At 38.8% G+C, this 25000-nt stretch overlaps 4 protein-coding genes and 1 non-coding gene across 5 annotated transcripts; 4 read left to right on the forward strand and 1 right to left on the reverse strand.

The window, feature by feature from the left end:
* Positions 1-2341: 2341 nt before the first annotated feature.
* Positions 2342-12322, forward strand: LOC110163536 (protein phosphatase 1, regulatory subunit 37; the record flags this gene model as incomplete). Its single annotated transcript, XM_055152216.1, has 12 exons — positions 2342-2497; positions 5843-5888; positions 5957-6057; positions 6579-6698; positions 6797-6947; positions 7020-7175; positions 7300-7412; positions 7947-8088; positions 8157-8323; positions 9070-10489; positions 10569-10654; positions 10911-12322. Coding segments are annotated over 11 exons (2649 nt in total), but the record flags the coding sequence as incomplete, so codon positions are not given.
* Positions 12323-14297: 1975 nt separating this feature from the next.
* Positions 14298-16740, forward strand: LOC110163687 (proton-coupled zinc antiporter SLC30A1). The gene is made up of 5 exons (XM_020928695.2): positions 14298-14763; positions 15134-15301; positions 15395-15648; positions 15720-15904; positions 15991-16740. The coding sequence occupies exons 1-5, from the start codon at positions 14298-14300 to the stop codon at positions 16190-16192; spliced, it is 1275 nt and encodes a 424-aa protein (XP_020784354.2). The 3' UTR covers positions 16193-16740.
* A 483-nt stretch (positions 16741-17223) lies between these two features.
* Positions 17224-17310, forward strand: trnastop-uca (transfer RNA opal suppressor (anticodon UCA)). The gene has a single exon. It is a non-coding gene; the product is annotated as a tRNA-Sec (tRNA).
* Positions 17311-17536: 226 nt separating this feature from the next.
* Positions 17537-20039, forward strand: mrpl28 (mitochondrial ribosomal protein L28). The gene is made up of 6 exons (XM_020928654.2): positions 17537-17683; positions 18749-19064; positions 19151-19303; positions 19379-19513; positions 19622-19708; positions 19806-20039. Exons 2-6 carry the CDS (start codon positions 18780-18782, stop codon positions 19899-19901), a joined length of 756 nt encoding a protein of 251 aa, XP_020784313.1. The 5' UTR covers positions 17537-17683; positions 18749-18779; the 3' UTR covers positions 19902-20039.
* A 719-nt stretch (positions 20040-20758) lies between these two features.
* relb (v-rel avian reticuloendotheliosis viral oncogene homolog B) lies at positions 20759-24994 on the reverse strand. The gene is made up of 8 exons (XM_055152217.1): positions 24406-24994; positions 23648-23814; positions 23473-23564; positions 23259-23390; positions 23076-23180; positions 22151-22366; positions 21992-22063; positions 20759-21876 (listed from the first exon to the last, which is right to left on the reverse strand). The coding sequence occupies exons 1-8, from the start codon at positions 24601-24603 to the stop codon at positions 21467-21469; spliced, it is 1392 nt and encodes a 463-aa protein (XP_055008192.1). The 5' UTR covers positions 24604-24994; the 3' UTR covers positions 20759-21466.
* Between the last annotated feature and the right edge of the window lie 6 nt (positions 24995-25000).

Here is a 25000-nt window from a genome sequence, read left to right on the forward strand (position 1 = left end):
ATATAAGCAAAATGCAGACTTATTCTTTTCATTAGTTGATATTAGAGTAGATGCTACAGATTTACTGTAGCCATTGCATTTAGTTGCATCTTGACCGAGCAGATGAACAGAGCCTGGTCCCTCTCTGACAGTCAGCTGTCCTGTGTGAATGACGCTGCCGTCACTGTCCAAACACTACAGTGTGAAATGGCAGAGAATAGGGCCTGAAATGAGCCTCGGGTATTTTAGGCTCTGACACTTGCATGTTAAATAGGAGTTGGCTGCATTTACATGTCATATCTCCAGAATGTTTGCCCCCCTTCTTGAGAGATCTGCCTAAGGCCAAGCTACAGATTTTTGCTTTTCAGGTAACATCTGTATGATCCTTCCTAACTTAATTCATTCCAGTATAATATCACCAAATTAGATTTGATTTGATTAAGCATTTTACAAAAAATATCTGACATTTTCTGGAGTGGGTCGCTGCCAAAGCAGTCAATTTTTACTCTGTGGTACAGCTATATATCCTCAGTAAAACTGAGTTTTCATGTCATGGTCATGTTTGTAATTAGTCTGAACCTGTTCAGACCATTCTACTTCCTCCACTCCCTTATTGCCGCCCTTTTGCCTGCCACCCTTTGCTCCTCCCATTGTACATGTGTGAGCAGCAGCAGGCTGTGCAACGACACAGAAGAGAATAAGCACAAGCTCTGCTGCAGACCATGGCCCAGTACTCTACCAATTGGTACTATTAACTGCCTTTCATTTCCTCCTCTTTACTGTATTCAGCCAAAATCTCAAATACAGATACTTTACTGAACATGCTCTTTCTTCTCTTAAAATTTCTTTTTAAATGAATCACCATCTATGTACACATTCAAATCTCGTGTAAGGACCTGTCTTTCTATCCCCCCTACCCCCAAACCACCTTCCCTCAGGAAATGTTTACAAACTTGCACCACAGCAACTCTGTACAATAACACTTTCCAAGGACACGGTGTTCAAATGCACACACTGTACTGTCCAGGCTGCCTGCCAAAATATTGGAAATGCACACATTTAGGGTTTATTCACAAGTTTGCCACCAATTCCATTTCTTTAGTCCAAAGAGCCTGAGAATAGATATGTACATATGTTTATTAAACAAAGTATCATTACACCCCTACATTCAACTCACCCACCCTTTTGATTAGATTAGATCAAATGTAATTTAATTCTGTCTTAAGACTTTAAGACTTAAAGTCTTAAAGCCATATCATCTCAGACAGAGTTTCTGATCTTATGGAAAATAAGACTTGGACTTGTGTTTTTGTTTGTGCATTATAGCAATACGTCACTGCACAAAACATATACAGATTGTAGATTTAATCATTTATGGAGGACAGTAGAAAGTGGAAAGCACATAGTGAGTCAGCTGTAGTTTTGGAAGCGACTGTTTTGTTTATTTAGCTTTTTAGGAGTTTATTAATACTTTTCTGTGTAACTCCTGTGATCTTGTGTGCTGTTTGGATCAGATACATTCTTAGCAGAGATATTTTGTTCTTTTGAGAGATTTTACCAGGTCAGGCATGAGAACACGTTTTGTGGAAGTTGAATATTATAATATTGAAAGTACTTCATGGCATTGAAACAATAACCATAAACAATATACTTGTATAAAATTTTTATAAACTAACAGTAGAATAAAAACATGAGTTGCAAAAAAATAAATGGCAGAATGAAACAACTAAGTACTTAATTAGTTAATTAATGAGCCATAGGTGATATTTATTTGATAATATACAGTGACAAGATAACAGAAAAAGTTTTTGGTGTGTGTGCGCATGCGTGTGTATACACGATAAATATTGAGCCCTTCAAAAAATAATGGTTTCAACTTTTTCTTTTCTATTCAGGAACAAGTCGATATATAGCTATGATTATGACAGGCCCATACCCATTTTTTGGCATTTTCTTTATATCTTCTACCTGTAGGACTTCAGATTTCAGATTGCTCCATTTTACCAGTGGATGGCATAAGGCTTTCCCCAGAGGTTTTCTGCTCATTTTGGTGTACAGTAGCTGTTGTACTTTAACCTGTTATGTATAATTTCATTTTTTAAACTAAATGCCAATGGAATGAGCTTTGATAATAAAACCACTGTACATCTCTATTGTGAGAAGTCATGCACCTAACTTTACGTCTCCATTAAGTCTCTGAGCCCAAAGTGTCCAGTCATCTGACAGAAGTTAGGCCCTGCAGCACAAGGATGGCAAAGGCACAACAATATGCTCTTTTAGTGAACTCAAGGGAGTACCCTTTCCTAACCTCAATAATGGCTGTTATTACCTTACATTAAAGATTTAAATTACTTAATAAAATTCACCTGTGATTTGTGATTTTCAAAATAAAGGCCTCACCCCTGTTTTGTGTTTTGCAGCTCAGAATGTGACCGTGGAGGAGATCCTGTCTGCGTACAAACTGGCCTGTCAGAAACTCAACTGTAAACCTCTGCCCAAAGTGCTCAAACAGATTCAGGTAATTCTATGCAGTGTCCAAGGTAATGTCTTTGTACAGGCTTTGTCTTGTTGCACAACCAGCGCTTTCAACTGAAATTTGTTATAAAATTCCATGCATAACTGTACAAGATACTAGTTGTGACAGAGTTAAGAGGGAAGGGGTACAGTGATACTAACATGTTGTAGTCAGTTTTGCTCCGGAATTGTTATAACTATACCGTACATAGAAATGCTTTATCACATAAACGTTGCATCTTTTCCCATCAGGTTTCTCTGTTATTGTGCTTTCAACCATTGAGCCAGAATAGTCATGTGCTAAGTAATCCCTCTGTGTGAGCACTGCCTCCAGTACAACATAGTCTTTGCGCTGTTTTTCTCTATTCTCACCATTTCATAATTTTCCCACAAGTGCAAAATACATACAATAGTTACTATGCATGTGGAAACTGTATTATTACCTGCTTATTTCCCTGTGAAAGATGCTCCCACAGTGTGAAAAACCTGGACTGCATCATGATTGAGATTAGGGACAAGGTATTAAACCTACCGTAAGTCAAAAGACAATGGGGAGGTTCACTGTGGATGTGTTAAACCTCTGTAGTCTACATGTTCAGTGCATTTACACCTATCAACTAGAGGTAAGATCTTAAGACCGAGCCCAAGCCCGACCCACTCGGGCTTCAAATAAATATATGTTTATAAAATGTATGCTAAAACGATGTGTGGATACTAAACTAAGGAATACTTGTTATAAAATAAATAATATGGATAAAACAGAGAAGTAATGTAATGTAATTGCTATTTAACTACTAAACAGGATCCGCAGAGCCAGAGCTCTGCGCACGTGAACGCCCCCTCTTAATTTAATAATCTTCCCCTCCGCAAGTCTGCATCTATTTTGACCTGGTATCCCCAATATGGAGGAGCAAGAAGTTAAACTAAAGGCAGGAGAACTGAAAAGACAAACACGCACCGGTAAGAGTGAGGTGTGGAAAAGCTTCAAATTGATTGTTGAAAATGCTACAGAAACTTGCGTTGGCTTCGCTGAATGTCGTCAATGTGGCGCTTTGCTTTCATACGAGAGCAAAAAGACTGGCACCTCGACGCGGAGCACTGCTCCTCCTCCCGAGTCCTCACAAATAAAATATGACATTTCGGGTTTGCTTCGGGCTCGGGCCTGCAAATCAAGTTAATTGGTCGGGCTCGGGCCGGGTCGGGTTTTAATACCCGCGGGCCGGGCCGGGTCGGGTCGGGCTGGATTTTTTAGGCCCGATCTCACCTCTACTATCAACTTTAGGCCTTTTTATACTTTCTTCTGGCCTGTCACAATAATTGCTATAGCGACTTGTTCAATAAATGAACGCTGGTATAGTATTTTGGGGGGGGACTTAATTTTGACATGGGCACCTTTTTGCCTTCCTGGGCTCTAGAATACGCATTTTTTAATACTTAACGAAGTGAGTCTGGCCACTGGTGAATCTCAGTGTTTTCAGATAAGTGAGATTGAGAATTGGATTAGCCGCGGACATGCATGTTTCATATCAGAAAAAATAAAGGAAAAGAAATTAATATCACAGGGGACTGTAAAACATCTCAGATTTCTACAGAATGAGCAAAGCACTAAACTCTGTTAATCTGAAGTGAGATCAATTTGATTTTATTTGTAAATCATAATTGACCAATGTGTTCCTCTGTGTCACGTATCACTGAAGACAATACATCTGATTGCATGGTCATGTTTGGTCGGGCTAGATATGCAGTGGAGGGTGTGGGGTCCAGACAGACCTCAGTCTGTATGCAGTACGAAATATTTAGTGCAGGTTTCCAGAATATCTGGAAACATCTCAAAATTTTTTGTGGCTCATTGAGATTTGAACTTTAATATTGTTCATTTAATGCAATTATCATCCAGTATAAAGACATTTACAGTAACAAATTTATGTCACAATTAGTTATAATCGTGGTGGCCCCTATCACTGACACCATTTTCTTATTTCTACTTAGTCATCTGCTCTAACAGCCACAAACAAGTAAGTCATACCAAATGGCTGTAAGTAGAGGGCGACGAGGCAAGCTGCGTTTACAGTTTTTCTAAATGCTGTCTTTATGAGTCCCACTGCACTGTACACGTGGCGCCCCGCCAGCCCATAGCCCACAGGTTATGTATTAGCTGGCCACTTGTTTGGCTGTGTTTATGTGACTGGCTCTTTAGAAGCTGTGTGTTGAATGCTCTCATGCACTGACTCCTCTGGGAGTCCTGAAGCCTGGACCTTTGGAAAACCTGTGTCACTGGTGTGGCGCTCCCTAAGGCTCTGGTGCACTGGGAGAGAGGGCAGGCCACCTGCTCTACACAGACATTTATGTCACTACCAGCTCAAATCAAGTCTTCAATTTACATTTCTCATTCTGCCTCACTCCTGGAAAAGCTCCAAGTGATTACTACACATCACATCAGTTCATAAAAGGTCTGACTGAATGATGATCTTCTTTTGGAAGTGCAGATTGTCATAAACTAATTGTGTAGCTGCATCTACTAGAACAAAACAGATTTTGCAAATTTACTTTACAAATTTACTTTTACCAAAAAGTGAATCTTTCAATTAATTTTAATCTCTGAGGAAAGAGTTACCAGAACTGTTGCATTATGGCTGTGGAGTCAGAAGGAAATGTCAGAGCCTCAGAGTAAATACACAGTGGCACGAGGGTAAAGGTCATAGGGTTTACTGTGAATGGACCAGACAGAAAACCAGGGACAGGTTTGGCCTTTCATATTTCCTGCACTGTTTTCATGTCATGAATTCATACGAGAGAAAAGCCTCATCTGCATCTGAGCAATTTCAGATGACTATTTTTATAGGCCTTAGGAAAGGTATCTTTGTCAAAAAAAAAAAAATGCTGTTTGATTTAATTCTTGCTTGCAGTATAAATTTCAATGTAAACAATGTAGATTTTTAAATTTGTATCATATTGGTTGGAAAGATATAACAGGAGTAGTATTTGATTTGTGGATAATTGCATAATCCAGTGTATTTATACCCCTAAACGTTTGTCCTTCACCTTGACGCCCTCTAGTGGTAATCCAGAAGTACCCCTGCCTGCTTTAAGATCACTATACAGTTCCTACTGTTTGGCCTTATTCTTCTGTGCACAGCTGGATTTCTTGTGCCCACTACTGTTGTAAATATACAAACCATGGACTGTATAAAAGATATATACAGTCTGTGATACTGACATATCTCAAGTGGCCTAGGATTAATTAAATTCACATTTTCAAGTTAAATATAATGTGCTAAAATTATCTAAAGTAGTTGAAAAATGTATACTGTTGAACTTTTACTGATTTCAGTGCTTTTGGTTTCTGCAGGAACTACAAGATCTGACACAGCGAAATGAATGCTTAGATCTAAAAGGTAAGCGGGAAACAGTTTATGTATTGACCTAAAACAAATATATTGACTTTCTGCTTGTTTGTTACCAGGCGAGAAGCTGGACTACAAATCTTGTGAAGTTCTTGAGGAGATCTTGAAAAGGGTCCAGTTTAAAGTGATAGACCTTGAACAGACAAACCTGGATGAAGATGTAAGAAATATACATGTCCCTTATGTTAAGCGCAGTGTAACACACTGCATTGGATAATTATTACTACATATTTTATTACACTGTATTCTTCTGTAAACACTATTATGGATGTCTGTGTTAGGGTAGAACGATTTATATAGTACTATGCATGAACTTTGCATTTTCAGTCTCAAAATAGGTTTTATTAAGTTTAATCACTTGAGCAGTTGTCATTGTTTTAAAGTGATCTTATTAGATTAGATAATACAAAATTCACACATAGTCAAACAGTTTGCATTGGGTTACAGGCCCGGAAATGTGAATGACTCAGTCGCTGAGTCACCAGGATTTCATTCTAAACCAAGCGTCTTGTTCATATTCTGAACAATAAACAATACTTCACAATGGTGCATATAAGGCAAGTTAGACTGCTTATAACTTGCCTTATATGGTAAATGATAAAATCAAACCCTAGTCTATTAAGGCTTTTTTCCCTTGTTCTTACCAGACAATTCCTTATCTCCTCTTATCATCCTTTTTAGGGCGCATCTGCTTTGTTCGATATGATTGAGTACTACGAGTCTGCCACACACCTTAATATCTCCTTCAACAAGCACATTGGCACACGAGGATGGCAGGCTGCTGCTCACATGATGAGAAAGGTAAGATTCAGTACCATGTGAACTTCAAACTAAACAACATATTTCACAATGTGGATATGTAAGCTATAATCTTATAATCACTGTACATTCTCTTTCAGACGAGCTCTCTACAGTATCTGGATGCCCGTAATACCCCTCTCCTGGACCACTCCGCTCCCTTTGTTGCCAGAGCGCTCCGGATCAGCGGCAGCCTGGCAGTGCTTCACCTGGAAAATGCGGGGTTATCCGGCAGGCCACTGATGTTACTTGGTAAGATGACTGAAGTTACAATGGGTTATTTTTGTATAGCTTTTGTGCTTATCATTTATTTTTCATTTTTAGCTACTGCTTTAAAGATGAACATGAACTTGCGTGAGCTGTACCTTGCAGACAACAAGCTCAACGGCCTCCAGGACTCTGCTCAGCTCGGAAACCTGCTCAAGTTTAACTATAATATTCAGATCCTGGACTTACGCAATAATCACATCCTTGACTCTGGTAAACAGCGCCATTATCATGTATAGTGTTTTACATTGGAAAATGTGTTTCTCATTGATAATCATAATTGAAAATCATAATGTATTTTTTGTGTATCCAAAAATATGTGTTTGTCATTTGACAGGTCTGGCCTATATCTGTGAAGGACTCAAAGAACAGAGGAAAGGGCTTGTCACTTTAGTGCTATGGAACAACCAGCTCACCCACAATGGCATGGGCTACCTCGCTGCTGCACTGGTGCGCCACACAAATGAAGCATTTTTCACTTTAGAAACAATGAAATTTCTCTTGTCTTACTAATGTAATGTTTAAAAGAACTCACGGCACAAAGATAATAGTTTTGATGAAGCGGAATGAAACTTTAAAGCAGACAGTTGTAATTTGTGTTTCCTCAAAGTCCTATTATTGTTAGTGACTTGTATACATACAGCTGAGTCATGCTGCTCTGCTCAGGGCTGGGTGACTTTTAGGCTGGTAATTATGGAGAGTTAATACTGCAGTTCTTCAGTTTTAGAACCGTATGACCACTTTGCTTTTAGGTCTTCAAAAGCAAAGTTTATAGTTCTAATATTTTATCTTTGAAATGTAGATCTTTGTACTCCACAGAATTGATTACATGACAAGAATGACTTATCAGTAGCATTTACAATGTTCTTGATAAATCTCTCTTGTCACCTAAAGGCACACTTATTACTGTTTTTTTAGATTCATATGAAAGTGTTTACTAAGCCCAAGAATGTACGATCTCTCAAAATGATATTTTCTTTTCAGCCATGCACTCAGAGCCTTGAGACTCTGAACCTGGGCCATAACTCTGTGGGTAATGAAGGTGTCCATAAACTGAAAGATGGACTGATCGCTAACCGCTCTGTTCTTAGACTGGGCCTGGCCTCTACCAAGTTGTCTTGTGAAGGTACAAGCGTTTTGTCTCTTGCTACTGTTAACTGTCTTTACTTCAGCCTCTTTTATCTATGTTTTCAGGAGCAGTAGCTGTAGCTGAATTCATCGCAGAGAGTCCCAGGCTGCTGCGTCTGGACCTTCGGGAGAATGAGATTAAAACCGGCGGACTCATGGCTCTGTCGCTTGCTCTAAAAGTCAACACCTCTCTGCTGCGCCTGGACCTGGACCGGGAGCCCAAAAAGGAAACGGTGAGAGGTTGAGAATTAGACCATTTACCAGAGAATTAGAGGGAAGGTGCACTTTTTGCACATTACATGTTTCTTCTATTGTTGTATAAAGCACCTTTAGCAAAGAAAACTTTATTGATCCACAGGGGAAATTACTTGGATACAGTAACTCACAATATACTATAATAACAAAGAGAAAAAATATAAATGGTAAAAATTAATTCTAAATAAGTAGCAAAAATATCAAAAGACTGGTGTCAATTAAGGCATAATTATATAAATATATATGTACAAGTAAAAATAAAATCCAATAGAAATAAGAAATAAAAATATATCAACAATATGCAAGAGGTCGTAAGGAGAAAGTGCAAAGATGATATTGATGAGAGCCCTTGCCTAACCAGTCAGTCCCTTCTACATTCTGTTTGAATCCTAAAGAGTCTGGAATTGGACCACAGTGCTAATTATGTGTCATTCAAATGCAGATGTCTCCTAAAAATGCATGTGTTCATTCAGAACTAAATGCTTCACTTCTTTTACTTGAGATAAATAAATGTCCATTGTTTTTCTGCAGAAATAGGCTCTGCTTCCCAGTACTCTGTATTTTTATTTTCCCTTTTTACTCAAACTGCCATGTTTTGTTTTGACATGGTTTGATTACCAAAGCACATGAGAAAATAATAGCAGATCTGATAGTATTATTTCGCTATATATTTTTTTAATATTTGAAATATTACCATGTGCATTTTTATGTTTTGTTTAAATAGGTAAAAAGCTTCATTGAAACGCAGCGTGCCCTGCTGTCAGAGATCCAAAATGGATGTAAAAGAAACTTTATTCTAGCTAAAGAGAAAGAGGAGAATGAGCAGAAGATGAGGTCTGCCAGTATGGCTGAGATCGCCACTGAAGATGGCACTGGAGTAGAAGAAGAGCAGGGTGAGAATTCAGAGGACCAAGGTGAGGGACCAAAGAAAGAAGATGATGATGATGAAGAGAAACCAGAAAATGGAGCAGAGCAATCAGAGGAGAGCACTGAGAAAGGAAATCCTCCAGCAGTTGTGGACTCTGACTCAGATACTGAGGATGAGGAGGAGGTAGTGCTATGTAAACCCTCCTCTGCCCCATCAGTTCCTCCTGCCCAATCAGTTCCTCCGGCCCCTCTTACCCCTCCTCCTGCCCCTTCTACCCCTCCTACTCCTTCTACCCCTCCTGCCCTTTCTGCACCTCCTGCACCCCCTGCACCCCCTGCATCTCCTGCCCTATCATCCCCTCCTGTCCCTCTCCCTGCTGCAGGATCCCAGAGCACCATCTCCAACATCACTGTCACCAAGGCTGCAGTCCCCGCTGGCACTCCGCCTTCTCCAGGGCGCTGCATTTCAGTGTCCAGTCCAGGTCGGGGACATAAGATCTTCATGGTTACTCGAGTCGAGAGCCCTCCTGAGCAACAGCAAGTGCAGGCTACCAGCAAGAGGGAAAACCTTTCCAACAAATCTGCAGACACTGACACATCAACTACAACCATAGAAAACACAAGGACTTCTGCTTTGAAGTCAGTGCAGAGTCCAGTAGCAACACTAAATGAACCTAAAGCCAACACACTGAAGTCAGAGTTGATCAGTCAACCAACAGAGGACACCAAACCAAGCACTTTAAACACTAGAGAGTTAAACCAGAGCGCACAGGGGACAAATACCCCACCAAAGCACACAGCAACACTTTCACTGACCACAGACACAGCACAGAGCACTACAAGCCCCCAACATGATCCCCCCTGTGGACAACAGCAACTGGATAGTGCCATTAGTAGTCTCACAGAGGACAAAGGACAATGTGAGCAGCAGCAGCCAGTCATACAGACCAAGCAAGAGAAATCCGATGACAGTCAACTGAGGACCGTTCAAGAATCCGATGCTAAGGTACTGAGTCAAGACCAGGAAATACAGCAGGTTGAGCTTGTACAAACCAGTGAAGAGCAGGTACCAGCCCCAGAAATGCAGGAGCCTAACCCACCACCTGAGGAAGTTGATGATGGGTCAGATGAGAGCTCTGCAGATGAGTGTTTCAGTGAAGCTCTGACAGGAGAAGAAGAGGTCTCTGCTGTTTTGCCCAATGGTCTGAAGACTGAGTTTTCCCTTCATCTGCTGGATCCTGACAGCCCCAAACCTGGCAGCTGTGTCATGGAGCACGGTGAGTTATGGTCAGAACATAATGGACATTAAACTGGTCGTACTCAAAAATAACGTGGCTACTTTATGTGATTGTGCAGTAAGTGTCAGCTGTGGACAGGACTTGGAAGAGCTGCTACTAGAAGCCAGTTTAGACACAGGAAAGGATGCCCCGTGAGTTTATAAGGTAAGAAAAATCATTTTTATACCAAATTTCCCCCAAGAAAATTACTGTATAGTATATAATATACTATAGTATATTTATTTTTTCCATATGGCCACAACTAGATAGAGGCAGATTGTACAATTTATTTAAATTGAAGTATAGTGTTGTTGTATTGTGCATCACTGAGCATCATTTAATATTTACAATTACTGTATCTATACTGCCATTTTCCAAAAAGAAAACTGACCTTTTTCTTGTCTTTACTTTGTTTCCACAGGGATGATAAGGATGAAAGAGAACAATGCTGTAACCATGCCGTGACTGGTTCTTCAAATATTCTTTTTTCTGAATAAAATCTTCTACAATAAGGGACTGAAGTCAAGAAATGACAAACTCTAACTGCTTGACGAAGTGTAAACTACAGTTATAAATAAAACACTGGAGACAAAAGAAGAGATCTCAAAACTGACAAAAAACATGTCCATCTGCAATGATGAACAAGAGCAGCCATCAAGGTGCAAGTGGACAAAACACTAACCAAAGACAGTTTGCACACTACCACTTGCTCTTACAGGATGTTTTAGCTGTCATTGACGTAATATAGCAGAATGCTGGACTCAGAATGGACCTGTTGTCTTTTAAACAGGATAAAAGCTGTATCTGTCAGAGGCTTTTTAGATCTGTCTGTTTAGATGTCCACATTTCCATCTGTGTCTCCCTTCTGTTGAACCTTTGCCAGAGTGCATAGGTTTTGTGTTCTGCTCACTTTGTCCCCTCAGGAATCAATGTCCCCAAGCCTTCTAGCGGCTGACTTCACATTTTGATTTGCTTCGAAAGTTACAATCTATAATTCCAATGTTTAAAGAGCTATAGAAATTCTGAAAGAAACTGGTTTTGATATTTACAATTTAATATTAGCCGTCTCTATCTTGTGGCTTCATTCTTCAGTCATTGTTGGCATTATAAAGAGAAAGTGTCTTGATCCTTGTTGTCCTTGCCCTTGTCATATTGATCCTATTTTTGTTATAACTCATCTGTTGCCTTCCAAACACAGCAAATGTACTTTTTGTTGAGTTACTTAGAGACTAAATAATCATTTATTTTTATTTATTTATAGCTTTTTGGACCTTCTCTGTTTCCCCTTTACACATTCTTTTGCTTGGGGGGTTGGTTTGAAATCTCTCCCCCTTTTGATGTCCATTTTAGATTCAAACTTGAACGAACATTTAGTTTTGAATTTTTCTTTTCTTTTTCTGGGGTTGGGGGTTGGACATAAAGGTTATTATTGAATGGTTAATGATTGCATTTGGGGTGCAGTTACAAAATAAACACACATTTTTCAAGTTCAAGTTTCACATTTTGAAACTTCTAAAACAAAATATAGATCGTCTTTTCTGAACTGCTGGGTTTGTTTGTGGCCACAAGGGGGTGCTATAATTTGCACTGGTCTCCTAAGGCCTCAGCATTAAACTTTATCTATCCAGCTCTCTGTCCTATACTGTATGAGAGCCCCAACTTTTCTGTGCCCTTAAGTCATCTTCATTGTGCTGCCCCCACTCTTTATAATGCTTTAATTTTTAGATTTTTTTAAATAATAATTTGATAAATTAATTGAAATGTGCTGGTAATCACAAAGAAATGTATGGCAAATTGTTCTTCTTCAATAAATGCATGTAAGGACTAATCTTATGACGAGGTCTTTTTTCCTGTTTCTGTTTAGCAGTGGCTCAGTTGCCATCCAGTGTCCAATGTTGTTATAATATATACATCTTTTGCCTTCCAAACTCCTGCTGAGTTATGAGGTGCTATCCAAAAAATTAGCATAATACATTTTTTAAATAATTAAAATCAAAAAGTAAAACTCTTTTTTTCCATATATATTCAAACCACTGTTTTCTTATTGAAAATTAAAACTTATAGTTTAGAAAAACTTGAAATTCAATTAGACCCTTAAATAAAATGAATAAAAGATGAATTTGCCACAAACTTTGCTCCTGATACTTCTGAAATTTTAAGTAGGATTTTGATTTAGCCCATTGTGTGGTACTACAGTCAGTGTGGCCACAATCCCATTCTATGAAAGAGGCTTTAAAAAAAAGTTTGATGAGGCACCAATACTTTACATTAATTTTTCCAATATTATTAAATTAAATTAAATTAGTATTAAAATAATTTAATATAATGGAGCTTTTCTAAACTAAGTTTTGATTAAAATGAATAAATTAAACGATGAGTGGAAAGATTCTGTCTGTGTGTAATGAAACTACAGCAACACTCGCAATGTAAATGTGATGCTTTCTTGCAATGGTCAAAATTAGTGACCACTGCCGTTTAGTTCAAGGGGAAATCCATACTGTAAATTATGTTGAATAATGTTGGACAAAGGGTCATCTAAGCCCATCGTGGAGAGAATGAAGGGCCTTAGAACTGCGATGAAAAGGAGGGGCTATGGGTGAAGCTCAGAGCTTTGACTTTGGCAGTAAGCCTCAAAAGGAATGTCAAGATAACTAAACCTGCTCACCCTAATAGTCAAATAAAAAAAATGTGGGGAGTTTTGTATGCAAGATATTCTTCATTTAAAACATTATAAAATATATAATATTCTCTATCTGATTTAATGTTTAAGGAGCAGCATTTGTGTTTCATAAGGATGTACTGCTGCTGCATTGTGATAATATAAGGATCATTGTTTAATGATGGTAAGTATGTGTTCTTTCATCCACAATTTAAAAAAATAATGTATATGGCAAGAGCCATTCAATTTTTGGATAGGCCTGTGTCTATGTGGTGGTGGTAGTAGTAGAGGCAGTGGTGTAGTCCTTGCCCAGTTGCAGTGTTTTACATAAAACACATTTTCAAATACTAATTTCACTTCTACATAAATTTATGTTCAGAGACCCCGAGTCACTCCCAGTGGTCTGCTAATAGGGCTTAGTGGGTTCCCATCATAATGTGAGGTGATTATGTAATTCAGCCAACACAATGAGGATCTGATCAGATAGAATTAGCTTCAGTCTGAGAGTGGGTGGGCCGGGTGATGTTCCTCAGAGGTATTTCTCCCACCATGGGGCTTATGCTGGGAATGCAAACAGGATAAAAGCAGACAGGAGGATGCTGCACACACATCACATGACTCTGATCTGAAAGAGGACGGGCCACTGAGCAGAGGGAGATGAGGAGCAACCACACTGTGTCTGGTATCAGGAGGATTCATCACATTTAACAGGTAATTACAAATGATTACGTTGATAGAGTTTGATAGGTAACGAAGAGTTTAATTTGCCAGTCTATACATTGTGATCATGATAACTTTGAGGACCTGTCCTGCAAGTTAGAGGAGATCGTGATGAAACTAAGTATTTCTATTCAGTTAACTTATTGTTGATTGCTAATATCTTTGTGACTTGCACTTTTTTTATTTTGTTGTAGACATACAGGCAACTGCAGTGGCAATTTTCTGTTTTGATATCACACGTTATCTCTAATTTATTTCTAATACAAAAAGATCAAGATGAAAAGAAAGGACCATCTGTATTGACCATTTGCAAATGTGATGAGAGTAGTAACAAATAATAACATTTATTGGACAAATTAAGACATCACATCTGTTGTCTATAACTTATAAATAAAATATTGCCTTACTGCACCTGTTCCCCACGCAGCAATGACCATGAGGGGGCGCACCTGGACAGAGGTCGGGTTAACCACTGTGCTGCTGCTTAGTGAGATGGTCATCAGTCAGCTGGGCAGGTCCTCCATCATTTTACTCGACGCCTTCCACACGTTGTTCATGCTTCTAAGCACATTTTATGTGCCAATATTAAATACTTTTGATTCTGTCAAACCCCGGGAGCAACCCACTCCTTCTCCACCCCCCGAGGCCTGTGTGGACTACAGGGCAATGAGAGCACATCCCGTGGGCGTGCTCATCTCTAATCTACTTTTGCTCAGTTTAAATACCATATACATAACTGAAATTTGCAGTTTTGTGTTGGAACCAGCAGTAGTACGGCGCCCCCTGCTGCTTGTGGCCACTGGTACAGTGAGTCTGACTTTGAAGGTGTTCCTGCTTGGACTCCATTGGCATCATGAGCTGAAAAGAAGCTCTCACACTGAGATCAACCACAACGGTAAAAAAAAAAAATAATATATATATATGTATATACATAAAAAAAAAATATATATATATATATATATATATATATATATATATATATATATATATATATATATATATATATATATATATATATATATATATATATATATATATATATTGAATCTACTATTGTAGCACATGACATGACAAAGTGGAGTGTATGTAACATGCACTCAATATAGCATCTGTTTCATGATGCCTGTATAGACTGTTGACCATGCACTAGTTAAGACAGTAACTAACATCAATAAATCTTCTAAGTTAACTTTGGCTATTGACACAGTTTCTATGTCGATGTCCAACTAAAGAAAAAGTTCCATCAACAGCTGTGTTTTTCACAGCTACAGCTATGTTTGAAGAAGAAAAGACCCTGGCTGAGCAGGGTGGAGTGTTCACCAACAACAAACTCAAAGGATGTAGCTCACTGCTCAGTCCAGCTCTGACCATCAGTAACCCAAATACCCTCCATTCTGAAGACGTGACCGAAAATCATACCAATGGAACCTGTGGTACTTACTCATGTATGACTTGAATATATGAAATTTTTAATTTTACATGATGTAGCTTAGTCAATGTGTAAACTAGCACATGTTTTCTTTTAGACAGCAAAACTCCAAATGATGTTCAACAACCACCACCAGAAACCAAGGCGCTTCCACAGAGCCTGTTGTCCCCATGGCTGCACATGAGCGAGACTCTCCTTACTCCTGTTCTAGTTCTGGTGAATGGCCTGGTTGCACTGAGCATGGGCTCCATGTGTCTGCACAACTCTAAACTGTGTGGCCTTCTGGTTTACTTGGATCCTATGCTTTCATTGTTAGCTGTTGTTTTACTAATTGCAAAAACAATAGCACTGGTCAGTTTGTTGAACACAAAATGCACGTAACAATTGAAAACATTTTCAGAAACAATATCTTTGCTGGGCAGGTTTTCAGACTTGGACGAGTGCTCCTACAGTGCGCTCCTCTTCATCCTTCTGTCGATGAAGTTGAACAGAAGATCAGGGCTGTCCCAGGAGTAGAGGCAGTGCATGAACTCCATGTTTGGACCCTCACAGAGTCCTTTACAGTGGCCTCAGTCCATGTGCAATGCTGCGCCTCTCTACAAAGCAGGTGAGGAACCATTCTGAAATCCTGCTGTCATTTTTATCTGTTGTGTTCTCCTCTGAGCCATGGTTTTGTTCTAAAATCCTGTGCAGGTGTGCCAATATAATGTTGGAGGTCACCAAAGTGCTCCAGAGTGTGGGAGTGGCCTGCAGCACTATTCAGCCTGAGTTTACAGACCAAGGGACCCCCCATTGCAGCCTGACATGTGGAGAGGCCTGTGCTGGTCGCATGTGCTGCTCTCTTCTGGAAGAACAACACAAAATGAAGAGTGCAAGAACAAAAGAAGAGCCCTGACAAGATCAGAAACACAGTCCACATCCAAACACTGCTACTCTCGTAATGTGTTGAACAATCATGAAAATATCCTGGATGACAAAACAAAGTTAAATGTGCTTTTTATTTGTGCAGCCTCCTAATAAGAAGAGGTTTATTAACTATTGAACTATTAGACTAAGGGAACATTTTTGTTAATATATCTTCTGATTATAGTTATCAGATTACCCCCAATTGTCTGTATAAGTAATTTCATAGAGGGGATGAAGGTAAATATTATTGATTGAGACTAAGGAGATTGAGACTTTGTAAAGATTAATGTTTTAAATTCACATATTGATGAGACCCATGAAAAGGGGCATATATTCTCAATAGTTAAATTTGTGCTCGCATTCACTATTGCATTTGTCCAGTAGGCTATAACAACATACAGCTCAATGTAGGCGTGTCAGTAGGCAAATGTCCTTTAGTCAGGGATCATCCATGAACTAATGAGTGGTTGGTTGAATGAGGAAGTATAGGCTAATTTGTACATTCCCCTAATGAATAAATGAAAGGACAAAAACGTATATTCACCTTCTCCACTTTTCTCCTTTTCACAATGATAGTAGGTGCGACTTTACATACCTTTTTATGCTTAGTCTCTTGTAAACATTAGCCTAGGTCAGACTACTTCAAGTAACAGTAATGCTGTTAGTATTAATATTGTATTTATTAATAAATTAGTTTATATACGTCTACAGCATATTGTTATTGCTGTTGCTAAAAGAAACTAATAATCAGTAGACTCCGTAAAGCGTTCACCTGTCCTTTACCTTTATCTTACCAACCAATCACAGCTGACCTATTTTGCATAGGCATTTTTGAAAGCGCAAACACAACAATTTCATCTTAGATTTGAATTCCTGTTTGTTGAGATTGAAAATATAAAGCTGCTATCAGTCTACGAACCTTTCTCAAGTTAAACATATGGTAAACGTAAATAACGTACCATGACCGAAAAAGTAGGGATTCACGCGTCGTATATATTGGTTGATTTCCGTTTGTTAAATGCCCGGATGAGCCTCGGTGGTCCGGGGTGCAGGCTTCAAACCTGTAGCTGCTTAGCGGCAGAGTGGTTCAATTCCACCTTTCGGGCGGAGAACAGAATGTCTCCGCTGCATTGATTAATGCTCTCTATGGTATTAGAATAAACTTATTATAATTAAATATATTTTTTATTAAACACAAAACAACAAATGGCGACTATGAATCTATTAAAATACCAACAGACTACGGAGGCTACATAAACTATTTTTCCCTCAAAGAAGCTACATCCGACTAGGATTATTGACAGCTCTGTGAGCCAATAGACAGACCAGAATTGTCACACGTGGTAGACGGGCCAAAATTTGCGGAAGTGTGCGTAGCCGTGCCATGAGTCGTGCGTGCCCTTGTGTAGCTCAGCCACGATTGTACTGAGGGATAAAGATAAAACTGCACCACTTAAATTATGATCTAGTGTCACTTCTGGTAAGATTTGTGTTGTATGTGTTTGCCCTCTTCTTTTTAGGTTAATTGTGTTAGCTAAATTGTACTGCTAATGCTGTTGGTTTCTTAAAGCCTGTGTAATGAAATATAGTCTTATTTATGTCGTTTATTTTATTTATTTATTTTATTATTATAGTAGCCTTTTTATTCAATTTGTCATTTCCCACGTGCCTTTTTTCTGTACCCATGTATTTTTCAGTCTTAAAACTATTGTGTTAAAGTTCTTTATTGACAATTCAGACTTTGACTGCATGCCTTGAAAATACCATAACAGTACAAACTCAATATACAACAGTTTTCAGTGGGTAGGGGAATGTATCAGTGACCAGTCAGCTCTGTCAAAGGGCCCATATCACTCTATTTTCCGATCTATGTTATAATGTTGTTTCTTCATGAAAAACATACCTGGAATTGTGTTTGGTTTCATTCACACATGTTTGGCACATAAACCCTGCATATTTAGACTGAGTTCTTCTCTCAAACAGAAAACACTCCACTTTGTCACATCATGTGGTAATACAGGATGTGCTCTACTGTGTTTTTAAACTCCATTAACATAGATTAGAATTATTTAATTTCAGTCCTGGAATTGCCAATCTCTGAAGTCATAAAGGTAAAATATAGCTGTTAACTTGAAAACTACCACATCATGACATCACAAGGTGGAACAGAGCATTTTGAGCTTTGGAAATATAGAAAGACTGATAAAAAAGGTATGTTTTTGAGGAAGTAACAACATTATATATAACATGGCGTAAAGCTCAGATGAGTCAATTTTGCGCAAGATAGGACTTCCCTCAGTCATCCAAGTAGGATCCATAGCAAAAGAAAATTTAATTCTATCAACTGGACAACAGTTTTTTGATTCAATATGTTTCACAGCTTATCCAAGGTGCTTCTTCAGTTGTGGTCAGATTGCTGGTGGACACTGCCTTATATCTGCCTGAACCTTTGCCCATATGACAGAATTGAATTTTCTCCTTTGCTATGTAATATTGGACTTTTTAAAAGCTGGTTTCTTTCATACTTTTTATTATTTTATTGTAGGATTTGGCTACAGACAAATCATAGGCTGATTATGCCACTCCATAAATACCCACCCAAAATCTGGAATGTGCTGAAATTGAAGCAGGGCATTTATGCTCGTTTACCCAAACATTACCTCAAGTCCTTGGAGCCGAAGGAGCCTACACCTGTCCACTTCAGGCCCCTGGGTGTTGAGTATAAGCTCAACCCAAAGACGGGCCAAAGAGAAAGAGTGCAGGATGTCCCAATCCCTCTGTACTATCCTCCTCAATCCCAGGATGGGCTGTGGGGTGGAGAGGGCTGGATATCAGGCTACAGATATGCCAACAATGATAAGGTGATAAGTCTACAAAATAAACTAATTATTAAAATGTACCCACATTTTTAAAACTAATGTTATTGGTGAATTTTGTCTTATTGCAGATGTCAAATCGTTTAAAAAAGACATGGAAACCACAGCTGTTCAAACGGGAGCTTTATAGTGAAATCCTTGATCACAAATTTACCATTACAGTCACAGCCCATACTCTGGACCTGATTGATGCAGCATTTGGCTTCGACTTTTACATTCTCAAGGTAAAACAAAATATTTTCAGTTCAACAAAACATGCATAATTTCTCTTAATGATTTTCTTATTCTACTTGGTACAGACACCAAAAGAAGACCTCAACTCCAAGCTGGGTATGGATTTGAAGAGGGCGATGTTACTCCGTCTGGCACGCAAAGATCAAGAGCTTTATCCCCATGACTCTGACACAAGAGAGAGGGTGTACAATAAGTATAAGGTTGGGATATTAACCTTAGCCTTTTAGAGTAGATCTTAAAAATGCCTAACAAAGATACCAAGAATAGAAATTGTAGAGTCACTGTTGTTCTCTATTGTGGTTGAGCAGCAGTTTGAGATCCCAGAAGAGGAGGCAGAGTGGGTGGGCCTGAGTCTGGAGGAAGCGGTTGAAAAACAGCGGCAGTTGGAGCACAAGGTGCTCTCTCTTCAGATTCTTTTTCAAGTACTTAAATTGATTTTGTTTAACTAATACACTTTCTGTTCCTATCTTTTGGCCTATTCATTGTTTTTAGGAGCCTGAACCATTATTTAAAACCAGTGTGGACAAACTGGTTGAGGAGCTGCATATTCATAAACTGTCAGAGCCACTTCTCATAAAGAAGAATTGAATCAACATTTAACACTGTTGTGTCTGAAAGATAAGTTGTAACAAACCATTGATGATCAGGTGTTTTGTGGTGATTGAAATACTATTTAAATGTAAATACGCTGTGGCAAATTTAATAAAATATGTGTTTTTATTTAAACCCTGTCTCCTATATGTATTGCTGCTTGTGGGTTGTTTGCAGATGGATAAATGAAAAAAATTCCCATTACCTGCATTGATACTGTTGTACTCAACCACTAGATGGAGCATCATTTATTATACTTTTTTATGCTAATCATAATTATTGTGCAATTTAAAGTTTTAGCAAATAATAATATAAAGCTACAGCAGTTAAGTCTGTAGTTTGGAAAAAATAATGCTTTGGAACATTTTGAATTTAATGTTCATTCTGTGCACACACTGTTCCTATGTAGTTTCTGTTTGATGGGGAATCCCTTCAGGTGCAGGGGAGTCCCATGGGTGTAACCAACCAACAGACAAAACAATACCTGTGGCCACCAGCAAACAAGTAACTTCAAGGCTATTGGCACCTCTTAAGACAAAAATCCCCTGTTTAATGAGAACTATAATTAAAAGGGCACTATGCAACTTTTCTGGTTGCCTCAGTTAAATGTTATTGCTTTGCCTGGAATGTTACCATTTACTTAAAGAGAGAAAAGAAGGTATCCAGGCAGGTTCACACCTCACAGACAACTCAAAATTCAGACACAGCGACAGATACAGTTGTACCTACTGAAATATTTCATTTTCATACTGAATTTAAAATGCATGGGTAGGTAGTAGGATATAGGTGAAGTCAGTTAATATTCTTTCATGTTCCTCTTCATTCATGTAAAAGAAAGCACAGTACATTATACATTTACTGGTTTACACATTTTATTGATGTTTTGTGGTTTCAGACTAGAACAAAGCAATAAGAGATACTACCGTTTTCCATTTAAATGCTGAACTAGTGTTTCTACCACAAGCAATAACAATACAATAATAATCGGTACCAGGTAAGACATGAGTTGTTTTAAATAAGCATTGAGTCAAGTGTGACTTTGAAGCTCATTAGAAAAGGCACAAAAAACAAAAAGCACACTTACATCTGCAGGGTGATAAGGCAAAGACAATTTTTTTCATTGTATTGTAATGTACTTCTCATTCTTCTGAAGACAGCCTGGCAACAAACCTCAAACACCAGTTTTTCTGTCACAGTTATTTCCAGATCAAGAGGGTTTTATTTCTCATACTGACCAAAAGTCCGTCTTGCTCAGATTACTCTTGAGAGCTGTGCTTACACAGAACATCCTAAACAGGAATGTTGTTACGGTGCCGACTGGTAAGACCTTGACCAGCAAGGCTAGGTTTAAGTTAAGTCTACTTGCAGTTTAATGGGTAAAACATACATGTATACATACAGGCAAAATTCTCCAATAAAGTGCTTTCTATTCATCTGGTTGAGTGCCAGTTAATCTTTGTTGACAGGTAATTTAGATGCTACTATATAATTGTAGATACTAGCACAATTTTCTATAATTCTCAGTTGAGTGTAATGTTTGTGTGAGTTTTGTGATTGTCACATCATAGCTCATCTTCAGTCTTCACCTGGACCATCTCAGATGAAGCAGTCTGATTCTCATTGACCAGCATGTTAAATTGTAAATCATTATAATGAGAAAAGTCCTGGAAGTATGGACCAGAGTTCATGTCCAGGTTTGTGAAGGTGGTGCTAGCCTCAGGCCCCTGGTCAAAACCAGAAGGAAGTGAGGAAAAACTTGGGTCAGAAAATATGTCCATAAATCCAGGCATCTCCATTAGCTGATTGATGAGAGACGCCTCGTCAGGGGCCATGTTGGAGCACTGGGCTTCCATGCAACAGACTTCTGCCTGAAACGGGCCAGGCTGCAACCGAAGGTGCTCCTCTGAGGATGGAGTTGATCCAGGAGGGTTTGGTGAAATCTGGAAGGGGTCTGTAGTAGAGGCGTTCTTCTCTAGAATGGGAACAAATAACTGGTTACCCCATTATGAACGGCTTTAAGCTGTTAAAAGCAAAACAAAAAGCAAGGTGTAGTAAAAACATAAAACAAAGGTTTTCTGCAACTCTACCTGATGTACACGCTCTTTCTGTGAAACTCATGTCTGACTTAATCTTTCTTTTGCGTTTAACCTCATAAGGATCTGGAACAGAATTGCACAGTGATTATTTTTATAAATGCTAAGAATAGCTTCAGTGTTTTAGTGGACTATAATGAGAGTGTGTCTAACCTGGGTTGCGGGGACTGTATATGAAAGTTACCGGTTCACTTTCCATCTGGTCAGAGATGCGGCGCAGACACAAACTGACCTCCACCTCCTCTGTGATGTTCTGGTCTTGATATGGAGGTGTCTTAAACACGATGCCCACCTGCCGATGGACGTCTGTTTGGGCAAACTCTCCATTTGCTTTCCAGGAGTCTCGCCGGAAAACTATCTCAATGTCATCTGTGCAAGGCAATCACAGAGAGGAATGTTACTGCACTACAGCATGTATTATTACACACCTGTCCTTTCCTGGTAGACAAGTAGACTGGTAGACACTACACCTGCAGCTATTCTCCATGAAATTCTACCCAAAACGTTCCACAGTATGGCATTTAACTTGTCGTTGTCCATGGAGACAAGCAGATGACACCACCAGACTAAGTAGTTGCAGGTCAGATCTATGAAAAACCCCGTTCACAGCAAGATATTTATGAGAAATACAAAAACATAAGATAGATAAGTTAAATCTATACTGTGGAAGATTCCCAGGAAGCAATAACACTATAGAGGAGACAAACTGGTAGCGCGTGTGTGTGTGTGTGATAGAATTCATCTGCACATGCTTGAGTAAACCTTTATTAGTCATGAAGGAGTAGTTTTGAAGTTAACAGCTACTTTTACCTTAGGTTAGTAGAGACTGGAAATTTCAGGGCTGAAATGATCCAAATTATTCTAGTGAAGAGGTATGGAATTAAATGGAGCACTTCCTGTATTACTACGCAACATCACAAGATGGAACTGAGAACTCAATCTAAATATGCAGGGTTTGTGTGTTTAACATGTGTTAATGAAACAACACACAACTCCAGATATATTTGTGACAAGGAAACAACATTATACCATAGGTCAGAAAATGGGCCCTTTCACACCGATATTTATAATATTTTACCTTTCTGTACTTTGTCACACAACATGTAGACCTCTGTCTTGCCAGTGCAGGGCCCTCGGTCCAGGTTTAATCTTGTGATCTTTAGTTGGGATGTGGTTGTAGCCTCTGTAATATGCACAAATACAAAGAGCAAAGATGTAAAGATAAAATGCACAAAAACAGGGCTTCATATTCAATTATTACTTTTGTCATAGATGGGCTTTGACACAACTGGCTTGAGGCAGTCCTTTTTGCCATCCTCCCACTCCAGCTCACATTGAAAGCATAGGCGCACTGCATTCATGTCTATGTCTTCAATACCCCTCGAATAGTCAGCTAAGAATAAAAAAAAAAAATGCATGAATACTTTGAAAGTGTTAGCTACACTTAGAATAGATCAAATACTGAGAACAATTACTTTGAAATGGGTCAATATTCTGACTTCTCCGCTTTTGGAGTGACGCCTCCAACTCTTTCCTCCTCACACATTGAATACCAAGGTTGGCAAAACTGAAAATATTAAGTTTGATTAGAGAACAGAAAACATAAAAAAATCATTGTGCAGAAAGTCAGTTGGTTAGAAGGTTGTTTACCTGTGTCTGCGGTTGACATGAGGATTAAATGTAACTACGCAGATCCCTGAACCAGGAGGACAATCTTTCCCGACAAGGCAGTGTGGGTGGGGCCGGTGTGGGATGTCTTTGGTCACCAGAGAAACTGTAATCTTCACCTTCTTGATGTGATCAATAGGACCCTGAATCTAAACAAAAGCAAACAAGTGAGCTTGAAAATATAACAATATGACAAAATATTTAAAAAATTGTAATCTGATGTATATTTTCTTAGTGCAAACATTACATGTATGTGTGATACATCTGTTTGTATAAAATAATGACCTATGATTGTTTGTGATTTAAAATTTTTCAATTATGATGTTTTTCATGAATACTTAACACTATTTCAAAAATAAAATTGTAAATATACTTGAAGAAGACATGATGTTTTTTATGGTATTTAGTAATAAACTATCACATAATTTGTCAACAGCAATATTGACCTAAAATGACTTAATAGAAACAATCCATTGACTTGTGTTCAAAATGGCTAGAATCTCTAGTACAGAGCTGTAGGTGGGGACATGCAAAATGAAATTGTTAAGGCAAGCCGCAAGTGCACAAAAATGTATTACCACTGAAACAGACATGAAAAATACAACTAATGCTGAGAGGAAATTAGAACATTGTAACATGAGTAAAAGTTCATAATTATGTGTAGTTTATCTCTTTCAGGAGTGATTTCTGCTTTTTTATCACACTTGTATCAACACCCATATAAACCATTGTGGGTGTACCTCTATAGCAGGCTGAGTCTTGCTGGACTCTGTGCTGGACGCTCCCAGGATGCTCCCAGCTGACCGGCCCTCACACTCATAGCGGAACCTCATGCCCCGGTCTTTGGGCTCCTCCACCACCACCAGAGCAGGCCTCTCCAGGACCCGCTCCAGCAGCTCTGTTCCAGGGAGCGAGCACGAGGGAGGAGTCGCCATCATGTCCCTGCTGGAACCACTTAAAGGCTGTACCAAGTTATACGGCGCCTATTAAAAAGTTTAAAGTTATGTAGTACAGCTGATGCAAGTTCTCTGTATATTAAGCATTTTCTAAAATGATGGGCCAAACTAAACACAATTAAAAAAAAATAAAAAATTAAAATATTATAGTTAGTCCCATCATTTTAAAATTGTTCATGTGGGAGCACTCATGTGTCTCCCCATTATTGACTGTCAGTTTTCCGTTACACCACAAACCGTCTGTTATTCCTGCTCAAGCTCATGTTAAAGACTTTCACTTTGTAAAATGATGTTCAAACACAGTACTATGGCTACTATCTATACATAGTAATATAAGAGCCCACTGTATAAGCATAGACAAACTTGAAGACTCAACCTC

Source organism: Boleophthalmus pectinirostris, unplaced genomic scaffold, assembly GCF_026225935.1.
Source record: "Boleophthalmus pectinirostris isolate CB_2022bp ecotype Guang Dong unplaced genomic scaffold, ASM2622593v1 HiC_scaffold_163, whole genome shotgun sequence".
Taxonomy (NCBI): domain Eukaryota; kingdom Metazoa; phylum Chordata; class Actinopteri; order Gobiiformes; family Gobiidae; genus Boleophthalmus; species Boleophthalmus pectinirostris.